Source organism: Eretmochelys imbricata, chromosome 1, assembly GCF_965152235.1.
Source record: "Eretmochelys imbricata isolate rEreImb1 chromosome 1, rEreImb1.hap1, whole genome shotgun sequence".
Classification (NCBI taxonomy): domain Eukaryota; kingdom Metazoa; phylum Chordata; order Testudines; family Cheloniidae; genus Eretmochelys; species Eretmochelys imbricata.
In genome coordinates this window covers 63,789,775-63,813,835 of record NC_135572.1, presented here as the reverse complement: position 1 = coordinate 63,813,835, position 24,061 = coordinate 63,789,775, and the positions used below count along the sequence as shown (strand labels likewise).

General features: G+C 41.1%; 1 protein-coding gene across 1 annotated transcript in view; it reads left to right on the top strand.

The window, feature by feature from the left end:
- Window positions 1-24,061, top strand: part of DGKH (diacylglycerol kinase eta) — a 257,951-nt gene that overhangs the window by 212,684 nt on the left and 21,206 nt on the right. Inside the window, exons 18-25 of the mRNA XM_077811963.1 lie at window positions 6,146-6,280; window positions 7,925-8,042; window positions 8,793-8,903; window positions 9,064-9,160; window positions 12,147-12,254; window positions 16,443-16,556; window positions 16,843-16,977; window positions 18,653-18,819. Coding sequence (XP_077668089.1) covers window positions 6,146-6,280; window positions 7,925-8,042; window positions 8,793-8,903; window positions 9,064-9,160; window positions 12,147-12,254; window positions 16,443-16,556; window positions 16,843-16,977; window positions 18,653-18,819 — 985 coding nt within the window. The remainder of the gene's footprint in view (window positions 1-6,145; window positions 6,281-7,924; window positions 8,043-8,792; window positions 8,904-9,063; window positions 9,161-12,146; window positions 12,255-16,442; window positions 16,557-16,842; window positions 16,978-18,652; window positions 18,820-24,061) is intronic.

The window sequence follows — 24,061 nt, the reverse complement described above, 5'->3', positions numbered from 1 at the left end:
ATCCCTTCCCTGGATCCGGGAGGCTGGTATGCTGCCCTCGACGTGAAGGACGCGTACTTTCATGTCGCCATCCACCCAGCTCATCAACGGTTCCTGCGCTTCACCGTGGGCCAACAGCATTACCAGTTTGCGGTTCTCCTGTTCGGTGTAGCTGTGGCCCCACGGGTGTTCACGAAGTGCACGGCGGTGGTGGCAGCCTTCTTACGGAGGCAGAGAATCCGGGTGTACCCGTACCTCGACGATTGGCTCCTGGAGGGTTGATCCGAAGCAGAAGTGCGGGGCCACGTGGAGGTGGCCCTGAGATTGTTCCACGAGCTGGGGCTCCTGATCAATGTCCCCAAGTCCACTCTCGTGCCCACGCAGAGAGTGGAATTCACAGGGGTGGTCCTGGACGCGGTGCAGGCCAGGGCAAGCCTTTCCAGTATCCCGCTTCTGAGCTATCCAGCAAGCGGTGGCCTTCCTGCACCAGTTTCCAACGACAACGGCCAGGTGCTGCCTGCGGCTGCTGGGCCACATGGCAGCATGCACGCACATGGTCAGGCATGCCAGACTGAGACTCAGGACTCTGCAGGCATGGCTCGCTCGGATATACCGCCCAGGCAGGGACCCCCTGGACTTGATAGTGACAGCCCCAAGGGACTTGTTGGACTCCCTGCTGTGGTGGCAGTCCCATCCTGTGGTTTGCAAAGGCATCCCCTTTGCCGCTCCACAGCCGGACCTGACGCTGGTGACGGACGCATCAGACCATGGATCGGGGGCTCATCTGGGGGACCTCAGGGCTTGTGGAACGGGGCAGAGCGGTCGCTCCATATCAATGTGAAGGAGCTCAGGGCAGTTCGTCTCGCCTGCCAGACCTTTCACGCCACTCTGAATGGTCACAGCGTGACAGTTCTGACAGACAACACTACTGCCATATTCTATATAAACAAGCAGGGCGGGGCCCATTCCTCGCTGCTCTGTCATGAGGCTCTCCTCCTCTGGGACTTTTGTATAGCCCACGCCATTCTCCTTGAGGCGTCCTATCTCCCGGGGGTGCGAAACGAACCGGCGGACTACTTCAGCAGGTTGTATCACGTGCACAAGTGGATGTTCAGAGCGGACGTCGTGCTTTCGCTCTTCCGCAGGTCGGGGTTTCCCCGGGTAGACCTGTTTGCCACCAGGGCCAATGCCCAGTGCCCACGGTTCTGCTCGTTCCAGGGCCACAGCCTGGGCTCAGTTGCAGATGCATTTGTGATCCCGTGGGGAAGGGGCTTGATGTCTGCGTTTCCCCGGCTCTCCTTGGTAGGTACACAAGGTCCTGCTCAAGGTATGCAGGGACAGGGCTGGAGTGGTCCTCGTCGCCCCGGCGTGGCCCCGCCAGCACTGGTACACAACGCTCCTAGAGCTGTCGGTGGAGGCCCCTGTAGTCCTGCCCCTACACCGGGACCTCATCACGCAGGACCGTGGGCGGCTTCTCCACCCCGACCTGCAATCACTACACCTGACGGCGTGGAAGCTCTGTGGCTAAATGCCTTGGAGAGCCAGTGCTCCCTTCCTGTGCAGCAGATTCTGCTCGGCAGTAAGGAACCCTTTACCAGGGTTACCTATATGGCCAAGTGGAAAAGGTTATCCTGTTGGTGTGAGCCCCAACAGGTGCAGCCGTGCCAGGCCCCGGTGCAAGCCATTCTCGAGTACCTCCTGCACCTCAAGCAGCAGGGGCTGGCCCTGTCCTCACTTAGAGTGCACCTGGCAGCCATCTCCTCTTTCCGTCTGGGGTTTTCGGGGGCTAGGTGTTTTCCCACCCAATGGTGGGACCGTGCCTTAAAAGATTGGAGAGGATGTTTCCATACTCACGCCCCCCAGTCCCTCCTTGGAACCTTAACTTGGTCCTCTCTAAACTCATGGGACCCCCGTTTGAGCCCCTCGCTACCTGCTCCCTCCTCCACCTTTCCTGGAAGATAGCATTTCTGGTTGCCATTACCTCAGCCAGAAGGGTGTCTGAGCTGAGGGCTTTCATCTCTGAGCCACCACATACAGTGTTTCACAAGGGTAAGGTGCAGCTCCGACCGCACCCCAAGTTCCTCCCTAAGGTGGTCTCGCAATTCCATTTGGGCCAGGACATTTGTCTGCAGGTGTTTTTTCCAAAACCCCATACGGACCTGAGTCACCGCAGCTTACACACCCTGGATATCCGTTGAGCGCTAGCATTCTATTTGGAGCGCACCAAACCCTTTCGTAAATCTGCGCAGCTGTTTGTGGCGTAGCCGAGAGGATGAAAGGCCTCTCAGTGTCGGCGCAGCAGATCTTGTCTTGGATAACAAGCTGCATCCGGGCGTGCTATGAGCTCGCAGGTGTTCCGGCTCCGACGGTCACAGCCCACTCGAACAGGGCGCAAGCGACTTCCATGGTTTCCTGGTTCAGGTCCTGATCCAGGAGATCTGCAGAGCAGCCACCTGGTCCTCGGTGCACACCTTCACGACCCACTACGCGGTCAACCAGCAGGCCAGAGAGGATGCGGCGGTTGGCAGAGCGGTCCTCCGAGCAGTTGTTCCGTAACTCCTACCCTCCTCCAGAGGTAAGCTTGTGATTCACCTAATGTGGAATGGACATGAAGAAGCACTCGCAGAAGAAAAAACGGTTACTTACCTTCTCGTAACTGTTGTTCTTTGAGATGAGTTGTCCATTCCACCACCCGCCCTCCTACCCCTCTGTCAGAGTCACTGGCAAGAAGGAACCGGAGGGGGTCGGGCGGCAGCGGTATATATGCACGGCACAGTGGTGCCACTCGGGGGGGCCCCGACAGGAGCTGCTAAGGGAAAAAGTTTCCGACGCTTGTGCACGTGGCGCACGCACACCTATTGTGGAATGGACGTGAACAACACCTCTCGAAGAACAACAGTTACAAGAAGGTAAGTAACCGTTTTTCATGACATTACAACAGCAACACGCCCTGGCGGCTGTGGGGCTCCATTATTATAATTCCCTCCTGGTATGATTTCCAGCAGTGGGCTTTTGTCATAGCTTACTAGTACAGAATGCTGCAGCGTGTTTCCTTAGTGATTTAAGAAGCCGTCACTGTGTAATACTCCCACCCTGCGTTCTTTATTTATACACTGACTGCCTGTAACGTTGTGGATGAATTTTAAACTGTCACTGTTAGAGCCTTTAATGTGAATTTCTACTCTGAAAATGACTATCTAAAATGGTATCTCTTTACTTATCTTTATCCCTTCTCTGTGGCATAGTGAGTATATCTGCTCACTTTAGCGACAATAATACATTTTTACTGCTGTTGCTCCTGCAGACACAACACAGCTGAGAGAGTCTGAGCTGGATTCTGTTTCCAGTTTGTGCATCATTAACAAAATTGTTTACTGAAGTCCAACTACCTGGCTAATCAGTCAGACCTATGTAATTCCATTGACATTAAGAGGTTGCACAAGCGTCACTGAAAGTATAGTCTGAAGACAGTGTGGTTACGCTGCTGATGAGCTTAGCTTTCAGATCCCATGCTGACTTTGCAAAGCTAGTAATTAGAAAACACCTTCCCCCATCTCTTTTACTTGTAAGTGGATCATGTTTGACCTAGATGTCATGTAGAGACAATAAATATAGACCCCCTACAAAGCCATTTTATTGAGTTGCTTGTCAGAGCAGGACCATATTTTTGACTGTAAGCCCAGCTAAGTTTGATCTCCCCTTTGAGTCTGCACCTAGAGCTGATGTCATGATCATGTGTTAGGTCCCAGTTTAGGAAAACACTTTAACTTTTAAGCACACGCTTCTGTCCCATTGAAGTTAATGAACATAAACACATACGTATGTATTTTTGCTTAAATTCTTTCCTGAACCAGGGCCTCATGTTGACAGATAATCTGTCTCGAACTGTAGTCGGTTCTATGGTGTTTCCTCTTTCCGTTTGCCACAGCTCCTCCACTCCCTTCCTTTAAACACCAAGTAAAGACTTGCATTTATTCCCAGTTTTTAAAAAATGTGAAGTACTCTTACCCCTAATTATAGATTACTTGTTACCCCAACTATTAGAATGTTTTCCTTTCTCCTCCATTTTTCTTTAGTTTTATTAGGGCAGTTTTTATTAGATTTGTTTATTATTTATTATGAAATTATTATATAGCACTCCAAGAACTTTGGATGTGGGTTAGTGGCCTTATACATAATTCATATTACAGCAAATCTTTTAAACTTAGAATTAATTTTGCCTTTTTTTCCTTCTTAATTCTGCATTTTTTTTCAATGGGACATCCTATTACATTTATCAGAAATGAAGTGCAGTATTTAAGGTAATATTAAATTAGTGTTTTCCCTAATGAATTGAAGTGGAAGTTGGGAAGTCCAGAGGTCTTCTTCTATGTATCTTTGAGGATTTTCATTTGGGCTAATCACTTGAACTTCCTGCATCTGAGTTTCTCCATGAGTAAAATAAATGAAATAAATAAACAAATAAATGGGGATATTTCTGGTTATAGTCCGTGCTTAGGCTGACCCTTTTGAGATCCTTTTCCAGTTCCACGCACCCTTGCAAGGCATGATTGTGCCTCCACTTCTCTTTGGGGTGGATATCCATGATCCAATCACCCCCCTGATTGCCAGTTTGGACATCTAGCAGGCTCCATCGGCGTGGCACCTATCAGAGTTTCCCTTCGGCAGCCTGTGGACAGTAATAATATGCAGTGACACAGAAGCAGTTTCTTTAAAACAAGTTGTGATTTATTTGCCAAAGGTGCACAGCACTCCAAGAAGTGGATTTAAAATAACACATCTATATGCTGACTGTCTTAACTACGCTTGGCATTCCTTCTCAGCCCCTCAGTAGACACAACTTAGCTGTGGTGTCCTGCAGTCTCTTGGGGACCAAGTTACATTGTGCTTTCAGCAGACCCAGACTCTGTCAGTCTGTAGCAGCTGACAACCTTTTCTCCCCACTCCCTTTCTGCAGGGCAGACTTTTAACAGATGTGTGTCTTTTGATCTCTAGATTCTCAGCCTTGGCAAAACAGCTACATCTTCACAGTTATATTCCTGGTTATTGTGTTTGAACATTTCCTGGGGTGCTTCTTATCTAGGGCATTATTTCATCTTTCCTGCTTGGTTTCTTTAACAACTCCTTTTGATCTAACTCCATAGCAAGTAATCCATCACAAGCAAACACACAGAGGGACACACAATATTCATACAAAACAATACAGATATTTGCCGGTTCTCCAGAGATCTCAAAGAGAGTTAATAGGTTAGATCAGGGGTTCTCAAACTGGAGGTCGGGACCCCTCAGGGGGGTCAGGAGGTTATTACATGCGGGGGGTCGCGAGCTGTCAGCCTCCACCCCAAACCCCGCTTTGCCTTCAGCGTTTATAATGGTGTTAAATATATAAAGAAAAGGAGTACTTGTGGCACCTTAGAGACTAACCAATTTATTTGAGCATAAGCTTTCGTGAGCTACAGCTCACTTCATCGGATGCATACTGTGGAAGCTGCAGAAGACATTATATACACAGAGACCATGAAACAATACCTCCTCCCACCCCACTCTCCTGCTGGTAATATCTTATCTAAAGTGATCACTCTCCTTACAATGTGTATGATAATCAAGTTGGGCCATTTCCAACACAAATCCAGGTTTTCTCACCCTCCGCCCCCCCCCCCCCCAACTTTGATTATCATACACATTGTAAGGAGAGTGATCACCTTAGATAAGCTATTACCAGCAGGAGAGTGGGGTGGGAGGAGGTATTGTTTCATGGTCTCTGTGTATATAATGTCTTCTGCAGTTTCCGCAGTATGCATCCGATGAAGTGAGCTGTAGCTCACGAAAGCTTATGCTCAAATAAATTGGTTAGTCTCTAAGGTGCCACAAGTACTCCTTTTCTTTTTGCGAATACGGACTAACACGGCTGTTACTCTGAAACCTTAAATATATAAAAAATTGTTTTTAATGTATAAGGGGGGTCGCGCTCAGAGCCTTGCAATGTGAAAAGGGTTACCAGTGCAAAAGTCTGAGAACCCTTGGGTTAGATTAATAGTTCATGCTTATACAATATGTTGAGGCTCTGAACCTTAGATAAGCACATATGCAATTGATCTACAATTCGTGTGTGAGTGTATATTTTGTTCTAACTTTGTTATTTCTTCTTCTTCTTTTTTTGGCATAGTTAAAACTGCACCAAAATCTCCAGATCGACATACAAGTCGGGGCATCCCCTCTCATACTGGCTCTTTCTCTGCCCCAGCTGTGGCAGCCAGCAAAGAAAACCTCCCTGTACTTAACACCAGGATAATCTGCCCAGGTAATGATAATTCTGAACTCTATTAGTCCTTTCAGTATCGTGCTATATGCCACAATTAGTTGTTAAATAATAATACATTGCACTTACATAGTGTCTTCCACCCAGAGATGTCAAAGACTTTACAAAAATGAGTCAATTTTTACACATAACCTCTTTGTGTGGTACAATTGAGAAAGTATGTTAGTTGAAAATGCTTCTGGTCACTGTCCTGAGCACCAGATATATTGCAAAAGCATTGCACTTGGTTTGGGAATGAGGAGCAGAAATGGGAGGGCTGTGTTCATCATCCATTACTGACTGATTAGTGGAGTCAAAGGAACCTTGATCCCCTAGTGGATGAAGGCTATGCTAGCCTAGTAAGAGACTAAGGGCCAGAGTTCGGTAAGAAATGATCTTTTGACTGAATTAAATGCAAGGGGACATACCTGTCAGTAAAAATATCATAAATTAAACTGTAAAAAGGTACTTTGCAACAATAGCAGTTAGGAAATCTGTACACATCCCAAATTAAAAATGTATACCAGAAAGCATTGCTAAAACACTGGCTTAATGAACTTTCATTATCAATATTAACAACATAGGTTAAAACTAAGCATGTATTGTTTGTAGATCACTTTAACTAAAAGCTTTTGAAAGCAAATTTCTATCTGCATTAATTAAACACAGCTGTGCATGTTACTTTGATATTAGCCAAAATGGGCATGGCAGGGTTGCCAACTTTCCAGTAGGCAAAACTAATCAGGCTCTGACCCTTCCCATGGTAGAAACAAAAATTGTTTCGTAGCTCATTAGTCAAGTTCTCCCTGCCAGCCTCTCCTCTTCTGTCTTCCTTATTTATTTTCATTTAACTTGTATTTCTGTGTTTTTACACCTGTCTGTCTCTCTCTCTCTTTCCTACCCATCCCTCTTCTTTCCAGCACTGTCTTTCTGTTCTCTATTCCCCTTGCCCTCATTTTCCACCCATACTTGTTTGTTCTGTCTCTTTGTCCTTCTCTCACTTGTCTTCAACCCCTTCCTCCCGTCTAAGAGATCAAAGTGCTGGCTTTACACATTTTGCAGGGAAGTTCTCTTGTGTAAAAGGATGGCAAGGGAAGAACTCCCTGCTGAACATACATTTATCAAGCCGAATTAAGGAGTTAAGCATTTCTTAAAGATTCTAAATGTGATGACAGGCTGCATGAACAATGATCCTGCTCTGGAAGCCTGCTCGCCTCCCCATCCCCAACTCCTCCCAAAACCAACCCGAAGTAATGAAATAGTTTGGAGACTGGGTGATTGGACTAAGAGATGAAAAATATGGTAACCTTCAGTGGCATTAGGTGAGCCAGTTAATTACTGTGCAACCTGTCACCTCCGGAGTCTTGGATTGAAATCGTGACATTTTTCTCCAGTGGCGGACAGTGAACCACCACAGAATTCAACTCAGATGGCTTTCTGCTCAAGAGAGGCCAAGGCTGGAAGAACGAGGTAATGTAGGTAGAACTGAGGTTCAGTAGCAGAGCTGTCTGAGAAAGCGCACTTCCTGTCCATCCTGTGCTTGGCTATAGACAATACTATCTCTCAGGATTACATGAGTTACATTAAAAAAATATTGCTGTGACTCTGTTTTTTAATATTGTTTTGTTTCTGTGTTTTCTCCTTCAGGTTTAAGAGCTGGATTAGCTGCCTCAATTGCGGGGAGTTCTATTATCAGCAAAATGTTACTTGCAAACATTGATCCATTTGGTGCTACCCCATTTATTGACCCTGATCCAGATTCACTGTAAGAAAATCTCCTTGTTTTCTCAAATTGACTATCATTTCTTTAGGAAATTGTACTTTGTAATTACTAGAATGAATAACGCAAGCCTTAAAGCACAATTTTTATAGATAATAATGCTCAATAAATTCAAAGAGCCAGATGGTGTCTTTTAGGCAGAGGCCCTGAGTTAAAAGCAATGCAGTCGCATTGCTACAGCAGGATCACTGGAAGGCGTTGTGGCCAGTGGAGCTCCTTGATACACACATGAAGCATGTTCTCTCTTCACCTTAGGAGCATGCAACTTCCTCCATCATGGGCAGGCTCCTCTAGGTAGGGTTGGGGAGGTAAAGCCCTGTCTCTTCTCTGACCCTTTTGAGGTGACTTACACTCCATGGTCCCTGTGACTGCTATAGAGCAGAAGGATGGTCCAGTGGTTGTGGCACCAGCCTAGGACTTGGGAGATCTGGGCTCAATTTCCTGCTCCATCACCGACTTCCTGTGTGCCTCAGTTTGCCATCTGTAAAATAGGGCTAATAGCACTTCCCTGTCTTCCAGGGGTGTTGAGAGTTTAAATACATTAAAGTTTGTGAGGTGTTCATATACTGAGTGATGGGGCCATATCAGTATCTAAGATCAATCAATCAAATGTTTTGCACCCTGCCTCGGTCATGGTCCTGTGCTAGGGCCAGCCACAATCTAGCTCAAAGCTCTAAAGTAATTGTTCAGATAACTTCATAACTGGATACTTACATATATGTATTCTTTTCACAGGGAAGGATATTCAGAAAAATGTGTCATGAACAACTACTTTGGAATTGGATTAGATGCAAAAATTTCATTAGAATTTAATAACAAGCGAGAGGAACACCCTGAAAAGTGCCGGTAATGGAGTTCTTAGTGATAAAGCAGAGGAATTTAATTTTTTTAATGTTGTTATTCTGTTTGCTTTATTTTATATCCTTAACTTTTGACTCTTTCCACAGCTTTGGTACATAACAAATTGCATGCTTCAGTATATGAATTTTTATTTACTTATTTCCAGAAGCCGGACAAAGAACATGATGTGGTATGGGGTGCTTGGTACCAAAGAATTACTGCAAAGGACCTATAAGAACTTAGAACAAAAAGTTCAGCTTGAGGTAATATTTATTTTATTTACAGATTCAATGAGTTTTTGCCATTAAAATTTACAGTGCAGAACATGGGGATCATCTTGAAATATCTCACTTGTTTTTTACCTAAGTTAGGTGAAACTATGAAAAATCTGTCCCTCATAAATGTAGTCTGTGAAATGCCGTGGATGAGAAGTTCATCACAATGTGAATCCTTGGACACACAATAAGTATTCTGAAATCTGCAAAAGTATGGCATCCAGTGTTTCTGAATAACTTTTATCATTGTCACTCCTATTATTTTTTTGTACAATTAAAGAGACAGTAGACTCTAAGTGATCTGTTTTCTCAATATGCAACTCCCACTGACACCAATAAGAGGTTTTGGGGGCACATTGAATGGAGAATAGATCTCAAGAACAACAATAAAAACATATATACGTTATGGAAAAAAAGATCATTAATCCTATCACGTTGGTTTAACCTGTATGGAAACTGACTAAATGTCTATACAAAGTACATAATAAACATCTTGGAAAAGAAGGCTTAAGAATCATTAAAAATGACTTCATGATAAATGACAGATGAATGTAGTACATAAAGAATTTAGTACATAAAGAACTAGGGCATTTAGAGAGACTTTCCTAATTCCAATATCGAGGGAGCTGTGTAGAAGTTGCAAGATATTGTGTCTTGCCACAACACAGATACATGTATAAATCAATTCAATCTGGCTAGTTCCTACTCTAGTTCTAAAACCAAATTTAAGCCTTTTTCAAAATACTGGGAACTTGAAAACATTAATGCTTAACAAGTTCAGATATGTAGCAAGAGATTAGCCGTGGTATAAGTCTGGGAAATTGTTACATAAGTTTTCTTCCAAAGCGTGATGGGGAAGGAAAGAACATGCATTGTCTTTTTCTTTGTGTTAAATATTTTATCTGGAAGTTCGTTTTATTTATATGAAGATACCTGTTAACCTGAGGTCGTAATTTTAATTTATTATAACTCTTTCTCTTGAGTGCACTTTACAAGGTTTAGTCTTATAGAAGAAAGTTTCCATTATCGAAGGATTTAGCAATTATCTAGAAATTGTGCTGTAGTTAGTGAGATGATGATAGGAAAGAACATTATGTATGCTCCAGGTGGATTTCTAATTTAAGAACCTGCAAATGTAACATTTCTTTTGAATAAAATATATTTTAGCATTCAAATCTGACCTTTTCATAATTATTTCTTAATATTTTTGGAAGTAAAAAAGTCAGTGGAGGCTTCATATTTAGTATTGTCTTACAAAATGATCTATGTTATGTGCGGTAATAAAATACACAGCATTGAAGAGTGAAATAAAATTAGTCATTTTCAAAAGATAGAACTAATCATATACTATAACTCACAGGTGGCAGTCACATCTATTAATTTCATGCCATACTTTGGATATTGTTATATTTTAAGTTTTTATATTTTGAATTGCTGCTAAGGTGGAATAATATGAAACCAGAGATCACAGGTGCTACTAAGCATATTTCTAATACATTTTGAACCACTTTTTCAGAAGTGGGTTCAATATGTTGTACTTCCAAAACTGTTCTCTCTCTGACTCCAGGGTTACTTTTCAGCAGCAACCAGAGTTGTTTAAGTATTTTAGGTGATAGGGGATGTAGAAAGAGGGACTACTCCAGAGACTCTTTCCATGTTTGGAATTTCATGAGTATCTTCTGACTGGCTGTTTTTCTGTAAATTGTCAGAAGTGGACAATGCAGAGTACAGGGGAAATGGTGAAAGAAGTCTTTTCATCTTGGGATAGCAAATGGGCATGAACAGTTCAGGGCACTGAGGCAAATACAGAAGTGAAGCCAAGCATATAAGCACTAATTGGACTTTTGGTTAACTCCACCTTTCTCATTGTGCTTGTTTGTTAAATTCTTTCCCTCCATCTTTCACTGTTTGTCTGATTATATCCTAAGTATTTCAGAGTAGGAAACAGTCTTCTTGCATATTTAGGAAAGGATCTAGCATGCTTTGGATGCTAGATCCTAATAATAATAGTTTAGCAATACTATGAATACCTCTGCAGGGTGAGATTCTAATTATCCAGTGGGTTAATTATGCCTTTTTTGAAATAATGAGAGGTGAAGGTGGCAGCATCCAATGAAATCTCATGTTTAAAGTGAAATCTCACAATAAGTACTTTTTCTCATTTTTCATAGCAATTTTTTTCTAGATTTTATCCCAGAGTTAACAAGTAGATATGCTGCAATGGCTTCTGTCATTATGTGGTTGACAAATGGAATGCTACAGTGTATTAGTTTATTTAAGAAAGTAGTATTTCTCTTTTTATATATTCTTACATAGCTTTTTACATTTTATTAACATTTTATACATTGTTTAAACATTAATATAATAATTTTTCATTTTATATTTATGCTTATAATATTTTATATGCTCATTTGACCTCTTTGCGCTGCAGTAGTATAGTTATTTTTCCAGTGATGAGATCTAAATTGCAACTAAAAGATGCTATCTGCTGTTGGTAGTATTTCTGGTTAGAAGAGAGTAGACATGCTGGACCATATGCACCAAGATCAGTCCTGCTAGCCCAGTATCCTGTCATTGGCAGCAGCCAGCCCCATATGCTTCAGGAGAAGATGCAAAAAACCTCCAAATTCCTAGTAGTTAGAGATTGACATATAAATGCGGGAAGTTACTGCTGGGAACTTGAGCAAATTTCTATGAAGGGACAGAGAGAGTTACCTTTTGACTCTGTTGCAGATATTTGTAGCTCAAATATTTTGTAGTGTAAGAAGAAAAATCTTGATTAGTGTGTGAAGAATAGATTCATGTAGAGCTACTTCCCAGCCTAGGGAAAATAGACTCATAGAGCGCTACTAATGCAATATTGACTTTAGCTTCCATTGCTGGCTCTGTTGAAATGCTTTGTGAATTAGAAATGGTTGATTACTTTATCAGGTCATTTGTTTTACATTCTCACATAGGTTTTTATGCATTACAGTGTGATGGACAATACATCCCCCTCCCCAGTCTTCAAGGCATAGCTGTGCTAAACATTCCAAGCTATGCTGGTGGGACTAATTTCTGGGGTGGAACCAAAGAGGATGATGTAAGTAACATTAAAGAAAAGTAACCCTTTGAAGCAAAATTTACAAAAAGCACTTTGTACTATTGTTGTTCTCATTTAATTGTAATAGTACTGGTATATAGTTTGGATAACTATCAGGAAGCTGTTGTTCTGTAAGGTGATTTCAGTTTAGAAATATGTGCGCTCTTGCATTAAGTTTTTCCATTTTTACTGAAAATATGTCACTTTGATTTTCATTTATTTTTTCTTTCCTTTCCTTTCCCCTTAAAGTCACCAAAATTTCCAAATAGGGCTCAATACTCAAAGAATATATGGCTATAAAGATGGAATTTTTAGCCATGACTCGTTTTCAAACGATGAATGATAGCAATTCCTCTCCTCTTTTATGTACTAGTTTATGATCTGCTATAATCAAGGTTTCCCAGTGCACGCACTTTGTGTGCTATATCCAACAGAAAAGGAAGCTGGCCAGCTGCATCATTCCCACAGCTTATATCTTCATTTTGCTCCTATTCTTTAAAAAGCTGTAGGTGGATTGGTGAATCTTAAAATGGGGACTGAGAATAAATTAACTAAGGAGAGGATTAAAAATTGTAGAATCCTTTAATTACCTTTTTCTGTGTCTATATCTTGTATATATTGTTGCCAGTAAGCTTATGGACTGATCCAAAATGGTCCTCTTTTTTTCTTGACAGACCCTATACTGCACAGACACTTCACTACATACGCTACTGTTTCACTGCTTTGAGGGTATGCCAGATGGGATTCTTACTGTTGAAGTGTACTTTATGCACAAAAGATCTAGTATGATTGCTGTGGGATTACCATAATTTTTAATTTCCTGATTTAGTGTGTGTGAAGTCTGAATCACAGCATTGCTTTGACATGGTTTTGTACATTTAATTATCATGTAAAATTAGATTTATTAGTAAGATTGTGTTTTAACATAGACTATCCCTTACATTTTCCCCGAAGTGCTTAACTTTCTTACTGTTCACAATCCCACACCCTTTTCCCCCACCCTTCTTCATCAAAAACATTATTTCATATTCTTTGGAGTCTTTTTCCTATTCATACTACATGTCTTTTGAGCATGGCAGTCAGCTCAAGCTGCATTTGAGTGAAGATATCAAGCATTTTGGTGGCCTCCATATCACATTTGCAGCATGGAAGTTTCCCTAACATTCATCTAGGTTACGTTCGGGAATTTCTGCTTTTATCCCCAGAGGGTCAAGAAAGAGAGGAAACTGTTCTAGCAATCATATTTGTATGCAACACACATGTATGTTTGGGAGCAATATTTTTGCTACTCATAATCAAACGTCAAAAAGGTGACACGTTTATTCTGTGGGAGGTTAGGTGCACAACTCACTGCTCTTCGTGCTGTCTCAGGTGACTGATCAACAGAGCAATACTAGTTGTAGTCTTTTAGGGGTTGCTGGTTCTGCTTATCTGGACAGAAGAAAGTCGTCATCTTGACAGCAATCTCTATTCCTAAAATATTGCTCAGTGAGCCTGGCGGGGTTTGCCACAACACTCTTACTGAATTTTGTATATGCGGAGTTATCCCAGGGAGTGAGTTTGTTTGGAAAGAACAGGGAGATTAGAAATAGAACCCGGGGAAAAAGGGGATATGCTAATCTTTGAATTTGATTTCTTAGAAGACTGTTATTTCTTTTTTGTTGTTGAAAAAAAGCATGCTACAGAAATTCTATGCAAGTAAATTATACATGCAGAGAAACCAGAATATAACAACACCCATCCCTGCATTAAAGATAAAACACAAGCTAAATGGGCTTTTGTAAGCAAGCAAGGGGAATGGAATTCATCCCAACTTGTGAGTAGGCTGTAATCCAGTCCCTGGGAGGATGGAAAAGTGGTATCCTAGAGTAATTTCAGATCCACTGGTTACAAGCAAAGTGCCTTCTAAATGCAGGGGCATGCCATCTGTGTTACACTATGCAGGCATTGAATGCCTCAGAATTCAAATGTGGTCCAAAAAGTCAGGTGACACTGCATGGAGGATGCCATTTTGTGGAATGTCACTAAGAAGGCCTGGGACATAGATCAGTGTTCATGTCACACTCCCCTTCAGTACCAGGCCCAAGCTTGGGAACCTAATGATCCAACCAGCAGACCACATTCAGTGATGAGTTCTGGTCATGTGCTACCTGAGGCATGTTGTGCTTATGCTAAGAAGGAGACTAAAAAGGCATGCAAGCACAGAATTGAATACCCAACATTTTCATGGGTATTTGCCATTATGTAAGTAAAGAAGGGAACATCTCTCTTTGCATGACTCAGTGAGTCAGTATTTATTAATGAGACATCATGCCTTGGTACATTTCTGGCAGATCATTAGATTAACTGCGCTGTAGAGGTTTTAACAAACTGTACTTCTGGCCCTATCAGCTTTTCATCAACAAAAAGAACATATGGAGTAAAGCAACATAAACAACCAATACAATGCCTACAAATCTCACAAGACAAGCCGGAAACACCTAGCAGCCTGTATCCTGGATTTGACAGCTGCTTTCAACTACCTGAAAGGGGGTTCCAAAGATGATGGATATAGACTGTTCTCAGTGGTAGCAGATGATAGAACGAGAAGTAGTGGTCTCAAGTTGCAGTGGGGGAGGTTTAGGTTGGATATTAGGAAAAACTTTTTCACTAGGAGGGTGGTGAAACACTGGAATGGGTTACCTAGGGAGGTGGTGGAATCTCCTTCCTTAGAGGTTTCTAAAGTCAGGCTTGACAAAGTGCTGGCTGGGATGATTTAGTTGAGGATTGGTTCTGCTTTGAGCAGGGGATTGGACTAGATGACCTCCTGAGGTCCCTTCCAACCCTGACATTCTATGATCCAGTTTGGAACTTTTGGACAAGTTCGCACTGATCTTCAGTTGGATAAACAACGGACAATTTATCTAGTCACCACCTATCAATTTAAATTTAAAAGGGAACAAACAGAAACAAGACAGACTCATCCAGTTAAAGAGGAATCCAAAAAATTCACCAAATTAGTAAGTGTTAAAAAACATAAACAAAGTATCACATTAAATTATTCAGTATCTCCAAAAGATTGTTTCTTCAGTTAATTCATCGTATTTAATATCTGAATTTTTCTTTTAAAAAGTGGTAGGCTGGTCTGAATCACAGAGAAGAAAAGTTAAACCATCATAGATAATTGTTCCATGCTTTGAAACAGCATAATCATTTCATCTCTGCTTTTTAAAGAATAATTTCAGGGATGAAAGAAATGCTTTCATTTTTTTCTTAAAGGCAAATAAGCTGAAGCTGGATATATCAAAAGTTACTTGAAATAGAAAAGGAAGGAGAAGCACCTGGCAAAGAATAATCTTTGTGTTCTATATTCATGTAAGACATTTGCATGCTCTTGATGATGAGGGTCATATAATATCCTAGAGAGAGAGAGACTTTATTTTAGGGAACTGCCAAGCTAACTTACAAAATCTGCTTTCAATGTTAGGTCCTGGTCCTGCAAACGCTTACTCATGTGCTTACCTTTTATGCTCTGTGATTAGTCCAATTGACGTCAACGGACACGTACTTAAATACATGCTGGATTGGGGCATTATTTTGATACAAAAACAGAATGTTCAAGTAAAGTTTTCATTATTAAAACAGGTGAATTTTATGCTATAAAATGAGATTCTTCTTCAGCATTAAATGAAGTGGCATTGACACTTCATTTACTCGTATAGATTTTGAAGATGGTCTAAAGAGAATTCTGGACAAAGAAAGATAAACACTTTTGAGCTCTGTTAAAGTAAATAAATGTCCTTCTTAATTACTCTTGGACTTCAGAAATATTGACCAGGTGAAGATTAGCATAGTAATGTTTGCCACATTAATCTTCAGTTGACTAACACTTCTCAGTATGTGCATTTAAACCTGCCACCAACCCTATATATGGATAATATACTGTGGCTTTCAACCCTATATATGGATAATATACTGTGGCCATTATAATCACCCTTGTTATGACAGTCCTTTGCTGTGTTCAAGTGATGGTATAATTTATATATACTTGAATCTAGAATTTTATTTTTCAAATACATTAGTTCTACTATTTAAATACCTAACGTGTGTTTGGAATTGCATCAGACACAAAAGGAGACAGAATCCCTGCACTGTGTAGATTGCAATAAGAGTTTAGAGTCTAATATTGATATTTTCTTTTCCTCTCAGATATTTGGAGCACCATCATTTGATGACAAAATCTTAGAAGTTGTTGCGGTATTTGGCAGCATGCAGATGGCAGTTTCAAGAGTCATCAAATTGCAGCACCACAGAATAGCTCAGGTATGTGTCTTGTTGGAAAGCAACCAAGATAGCTGGCATGCTGGAAGGCTGCAGAGAAAAGAGGTAGTCTAGACAACTACTGCATTATACATTAATAAAATGTTGACTTTGTTTTAATTGTAACGGGTAACAAGTCATCATAAATGATTAATGAAATACAACAGTGTTTCACCCTCAAGACAAACCTGGATAGAAGCCACAGCTCCTAACAACCAGTCTAATGCAGGTGGACTGTCAATTTCATTAATATATTACTCTGTGAAATAACATGTTTACTCTCTTTCAGTGTCGGTCAGTAAAGATCACCATACTTGGAGATGAAGGGGTTCCAGTGCAAGTAGACGGAGAGGCATGGATCCAGCCTCCAGGAGTTATTAAAATTGTGCATAAAAACAGAGCTCAGATGTTAACACGAGACAGAGTAAGTTACAGAAAGCATTTTTTCTTTTATATGGGATGCTTCATTACTGCCATTATTATAACAACTTGGTTCAGTTATAAAAAGAGAAAATAGCTTATGAAATAATAAATAAAAGGTTGGTACAGATATGTTCTTGTACACAAATAGCTTAACTCTCATCTTTTTTTGATAAGATGAAATCCTCAAACTTCCAGGAGGAAACGTTCTGATTATCTGTCTTTGCCTGTAGTACTATGTATACTTTTGTATAAACATAAAAGAGAATTAGTGACTATAATGTACTTTCTCTTTCAGACACTAGCTTTGTACTTTATCATAAATTGGAAGTTTTAGTTGCAATTACGTACGTAGTAAGGTATACAACGTGCCTCCTTCATGACTGCCACAGCAAGATTGCATGCCCTGCCAAATAGTAACAGAACCTATTTCAAACCAGTTCGCCTCTTGGGGGCATGTGCGCTATTCTAGCACTCTAGAATCAAGGGTGTAAACCAGAGGTGGGCAAACTTTCTGGCTCAGGGGCCACATCTGCGTGGGGAAATTGTATGTAGGGCCCTGAATGTAGGACTGGGAAGGGGTTTGAGGTGTAGGAGGCGGTGCGGGGTGCAGCAGGGGTCTCAGGCAGGGGGTTAGGTGCAGGAGGGGGTGCGGAGTGTGGGAGGGGTCTCAGGCAGGGGGTTGGGGTGCAGGGTGCAGGAAGGTTTCAGGGTGCAGGCTCTGGCCCAGCACCGTTTACCTCGAGCGGCTCCGGGGTGGCAGAAGCACGCAGCGGGGCTAAGGCAAGCTCCCTGCCTGCCCTGGCCCCACTCCACTCCTGGAAGTGGCCAGCATGTCCGGCAGTGGCTCGTGGGGTGGGGTAGGCGGCTCTGCTGTGTGCTGCCCTCGCCTATAGGTACCAACCCTGAAGCTCCCATTGGCCACGGTTCCCCATTCCCGGCCAATGGGAGCTGCGGGGGGCGGTGCCTGCAGGCAAGGGCAGCACACGGAGACCTCCCGCCCTCCTCCCCACCCCCCAGGGGCTGCAGGGACGTGGTGCGGCCACTTCCGGGAGCCACGCAGGGCTAGGGCAGGCAGGGAGCCTGCCTTAGTCCCGCTGCGCCACAGGGCCAATCCTGCAGGATGGATTGAAAGCCCTGACGGGCTGAATCCAGCCCGTGGGACGTAGTTTGCCCTCCCTGGGGTAAACACTCTCAACTTCCCCATAGTTCCTCAGTCCGTTGGCCTGAGTGGATGCTAAATTCAGTCCTCTCCCTGCATCATGGCTTGTGTTATGGTAGCTGTTTTGTTGTTTAAAGAAAGTTTGTTAGGGCATTTTTTTTTCCTTGTTTTCATGTTTGGACTCTGCATGACTGTTAGATTCCCACTGTGCTCAGCAGAAGGTTCAGAACATCTTGTCCTGACAAAGTATGCCTACAGTAATGTGTTCATGTAAATGTGTCTCTAACTAACAGCATATTTTACAGAGGACGGGGAGAGAGAGGTTACTCACAGAAGTAACTGTTGTTCTTTGAATTTAGTTTTAAAGTACTTTAGTTTTAAAGTAATTTCAAACACCATTTATAATGTGGAGTATTTGTAATATTTATGTAAAATGATGTACCAATCTGTGTGCCTAATAAGCTTAATTAAAAAACTGCAAGTACTGTCAGCTAATGTAGCATACCATTTTCATCAGGCTTTTGAAAATACCCTAAAGTCTTGGGAAGACAAACAGAAGTATGATTCCTGCAAACCTGTCCTCCGATCTCACTTGTACCCTCAACAGGCTGTTGAGTTGGCTACGGAAGAAGAAGTTGCACAGATCCAGCTGTGTTCACAAGCCGCAGAAGAACTTATTACCAGGTACAGTAGAACAAATGGGTTTAATGGAATAGTAGCATACTCCCCACGGTAAAATTATTTATAAAACTGAGGGTATTTCTATATTCTGACTGAAGATTTATTATCACAGTATCAGTATTTTTAAAAGTCTATTTTATATACTATAGCACAGTGGTTTTCAAAGCCGGTCTGCCGCTTGTTCAGGGAAAGCCTCTGGTGGGCCGGGCCGCTTTGTTTACCTGCTGCGTCCGCAGGTTCGGCCTATCGCGCCTCCCACTGGCTGAAGTTCGCCGCTCCAGGCCAGTGGGGCCTGTGGAAAGTGATGCGGGCCAAGGGATGTGCTGGCCGCCCTTCCCGCAGCCCCCATTGGCCTGGAGCGGCAAATCGCAGCCAGTGGGAGCCGTGATCGGCTGAACCTGCGGATGCGGCCGGTAGACAAACCAGCCCGGCCCGCCAGGGGCTTTCCCTGAACAAGTGGCGGACCATCTTTGAGAACCACTGCTATAGCAGATCAGCTAATATTGTTTTCTCCCATGAAAATTTTTGACTTTGTGTTGATAAATCAAACATTTTCTGCCAAAAACTGAATGTTTTCAGTGTTTGTCCAGAGAGTTTTTGATGAAAACTCAGCAGTTTTGCAGAAAGCAGACACGTTTCAGAAAAATACTAGTGTAGTCGAAAATATAATTTTATGTCAAAAAACAATTTTGACCAAAAATTGTTAATTTGGGCCTGTTGCATACATAAAACAATACACACTTTGATATTTTATTTTCTGATAATCAAAGTAGGTTTAGCCATATAACTTCTTCTTCAAATATCACTGTTTTAAACTCATAGCTGTACCATTTCTCAGAGATAGAAAGTACAATAAAAAGTGGTACTCATCTCTTTTCTTTATTTGGACTAGATGAGATCATAAGAACATAGCTTTAATATACAAACCCAATAGTTATCTAGTGGGTAACTGAGTTAAAATTAATGAGAGAGAGGTAACAAGTGATGGAAAAATTATAAATGCACAGAATTTATTCATGTTATATTTGGCTCCATATTTATGATCAGCAAATGAAAATGATTATCTTTCTTATGCCTAACTATTAATAATAAATAGGGCTGTCAAGCGATTAAAAAAATTAATCATGATTAATCGCGTGATAAAAAAATTCATTGTGATTAATCGTGCTGTTAACAATAGAATACCATTTATTTTAAATATTTTTGGATGTTTACTACATTTTCAAATATAATAATTTCAATTACAACACAGAATACAGAGTGTACAGTGCTCATTTTATATTTATTTTTATTACAAATATTTGCACTGTAAAAAACAAAAGAAATAGTATTTTTCAATTTGCCTCATACAAGTGCTGTAGTGCAATCTCTTCATCATGAAAGTTGAACTTACAAATGTAGAATTATGTAAAAAAAAACTGCATTCAAAAATAAAACAATGTAAAACTTTAGAGCCTACAAGTCCACTCAGTCCTCCTTCTTGGTCAGCCAATCACTCAGACAAACAAGGTTGGTTAAAATTTGCAGGAAATAATGCTGCCTGCTTCTTGTTTACAATGTCACCTGAAAATGAGAACGGGCATTCACATGGCACTGTTGTAGCTGGCGTTGCAAGATATTTACGTATCAGATGTGCTAAAGATTCATATGTCCCTTCATGCTTCAGTCATCGTTCCAGAGGATATGCTTCCATGCTGATGACGAGTTCTGCTTGATAGCAATCCAAAGCAGTATGGATTGATGCATGTTCATTTTCATCATCTGAGTCAGATGCCACCAGCCAGAAGTTGATTTTCTTTTTTGGTGGTTTGAGTTCTGTAGTTTCCGCATCATAGCGTTGCTCTTTTAAGACTTCTAAAAGCATGCTCCACACCTTGTCCCTCTCAGATTTTAGATGCACTTCAGATTCTTAAACCTTGGGTCGAGTGCTGTAGCTCTTTTTAGAAATCTCACATCGGTACCTTTTTTGCGTTTTGTCAAACCTGCTGTGAAAGTGTTCTTAAAACGAACATGTGCTGGGTCATCATCCGAGATTGCTATAACATGAAATATATGCAGAATGCAGGTAAAACCGAGCAGGAGACATACAGTTCTCCCCTCAAGGAGTACAGTCGCACATTTCATTGTTATTTTTAACAAGCATCATCACATGGAAGCATGTCCTCTGGAATGGTGGCCGAAGCATGGAAGGGGCAAACGACATATGTGGCATGTAAATACCTTGCAACATTGGCTACAAAAGTGCCATGCAAATGCCTGTTCTCACTTTCAGGTGACATTGTAAATAAGAAGCAGGCAGCAGTATCTGCCGTCAATGTAAACAAACTTGTTTGTCTTAGAGATTGGCAGAATAAGAAGTAGGACTGACAGGTTTCAGAGTAACAGCCGTGTTAGTCTGTATTCGCAAAAAGAAAAGGAGTACTTGTGGCATCTTAGAGACTAACCAATTTATTTGAGCATTAGCTTTCGTGAGCTACAGCGTATTTTCCACAGTATGCATCCGATGAAGTGAGCTGTCGCTCACGAAAGCTTATGCTCAAATAAATTGGTTAGTCTCTAAGGTGCCACAAGTACTCCTTTTCTTTTTAAGTAGGACTGAGTGGACTTGTAGGCTCTAAAGTTTTACACTGTTTTGTTTTTAAGTGCAGTTATGTAACCAAAAAAAAAATCTGCAATTTGTAAGTTACACTTTCACGATAAAGAGACTACACTTCCGCACTTGTATGAAGTGAATTGAAAAATACTATTTCTTTTGTTTATCCTTTTTTCAGTGCATATATTTGTAATAACAAATATTAATATAAAGTGAGAACTGTGCACTATGTATTCTGTGTTATAATTGAAATCAATATTGAAAATGTGAAAAACATCCAAAAATATTTAATAAATTTCAATTATTTAAAAATATTTAATAAATTTCAAAATTTCAATTGGTATTCTATTGTTATAAGTGCGATTAATCACAATTAATTTTTTTAACCGTGATTACTTTTTTTAGTTAATCTCATGAGTTAACTGCGATTAATTGACAACCCTAAGAATAAGTGATACATTAAAGTTAAAAATATACTATTGTTACTGGATTGAATTGGAGGTCACCAAAATGTTACATTTAAACCCAAAACACATCCTAACTGTGCATGTGAGAAATGTATAAAAATAAACACATACAGTGCATACGTGGAGGTGACATCCACGTGATAAACAGAACAATACATTAAACACATGCCAATAACCACCCCGTCTTAAAAAATCCACGATTTAAAAGAAAATCCACAAGCCACAGAAAAGTTTCTTGCTTCTCCCCTCAGATGTGGAATTTCCCCCCGAAATTCCTGGGAAAGAATTCAATCCTGAGCCAGTAACAGCCTCTTAGTGTGATCTCTGAATCTATGAACAGTTCTTCTGTGCATAAAATACAAAGGGTTTTAATCTCTGATATCTTGCGGCTCCTCATGTGTTCAATCCTTAACCTTAGACATTGGTGTTCAATCCTTAACATTTTTTCTCAGGCTTTTCCTCCATCCTTCCATCTGCCAAACTTTTATCTCTAATGACTCCTATTCCTTACCCCAACACAAAAAATTTTGTGTTCCCCAATCACCCAATTATTTGCATTAATGAAAATGCACAGCACAGTTTCTGCTTTTATAAACAATTTTTTAACATAAGCACAGTCTTAACTCTTAAACTACTGAACAATTAAATATTTGCAGGAACAAAGTCTAAGCAAGTCTAATTGTCCGATAGACCCTTCTTACCTTTTTGTTTACATATTCATTGTTATGAGAGTTCACATTCTGCTGCAAGTCCCAAGGGTCTCTTGACTGTTGATCAGTTGAAGTTTTGCCCTTTAGGGGCTCATGTGTGGCTAAGGGTATGTCTTCACTACCCACCGGATCCGCGGGCAGCGATCGATCCAGCAGGGATCGATTTATCCCGTCTAGTCTAGATGCGATAAATCGACCCCTGAGCACTCTCCCATCGACTCCTGTACTCCAGCGCCGCGAGAGGTGCAGGCAGAGTAGACTCATCATGGTGGAGACACCACAGTAAGTCGATCTAAGTACGTCAACTTCAGCTACATTATTCACGTAGCTGAAGTTGCGTAATTTAGATAGATTCCCCCACCCCACCCTCAGCGTAGACCAGGGCTTAATCTGCTGAAATCTTTTCTTCGCAAGAACAGTGAAGAATTTCTAGTGGTTTGTATCATTTCAGCAAGGCTTTGCTGTTCCTTTCTCCATTCCAAATCAGTTACAAGCTGGAATGATTTGTTTCAGCTATTAATTTGAAAACTCCAAGCTGTATGAAACCAGTGTTGTATCCAGCGACATACTAAAGAAATCCACTTTGAATTTAAATTTTGGCTCATACACTTTCCCATCCTTCTATTCATAATCAAACACAAACTAATCCCTTTTTGCTTTCTTGTCTCAGGAATTCAAATGATGCATCCAATTCTTTTGCCTTCTCAGGGCTCGTCTACTTGGGGCCACTGAGGAAAATTAATCTGAATTAACTAAAGGTGTGAATTTAAAGTAAATTAGTTAAACTGTATTAAAACATGGTGTGGATGCTCTTATTCAAAATGCAAGTGGCCTTAATTTGGTTCAGTGTAATTCACTTTGGAAGTGAATTAAGCTAAATTGAATTAAGGACACTTTAGTAAGAGCATCCACATGGATTTAATGTGGTTTAACTAATCCACATTAAAAGTTAATTAAGATTAACCTTCTGAGTGTCCCCAAGTAGACAAGCCCTCAGTGTCGCGCTCCAAATCATTTCCTCTATGTGGCAGAGGAATTCCATCCATTGAATCATTCTACATCAACCAAGGTACACAAGAGCCACACTTTATTTAGAAGTGTGGTAATGTCAGTTTGGAGTTCAAATTCTGTTGGTTTCAATATTTTCCAAATCTTGAGTAATGCATCCAAAAAATTATTTTTGGCTGTTAAGGATATGCCTACCCGGAACTGATTCTGCTCTCCCACTCACCCCAGAAACCGTTTCCCCCTAAAATGCAAAAAAAAATTTAAGAAGGTGAAAATTCAGTTTTCATAGAAGTACCCCACTTTTTCAAAGAAAAGTATGTTTTTATTGAGTCACAAACATTTTTAAAAGCCACCAGCAAAGCTTATAAAACATTTTAATCCCCCAAATCACCACTCATCTTTTTCCAGGCAACTTGCAAAGCTCTTTTATTTTTACATGAGATACCCCTTGAAAAACAGCGAAAAGG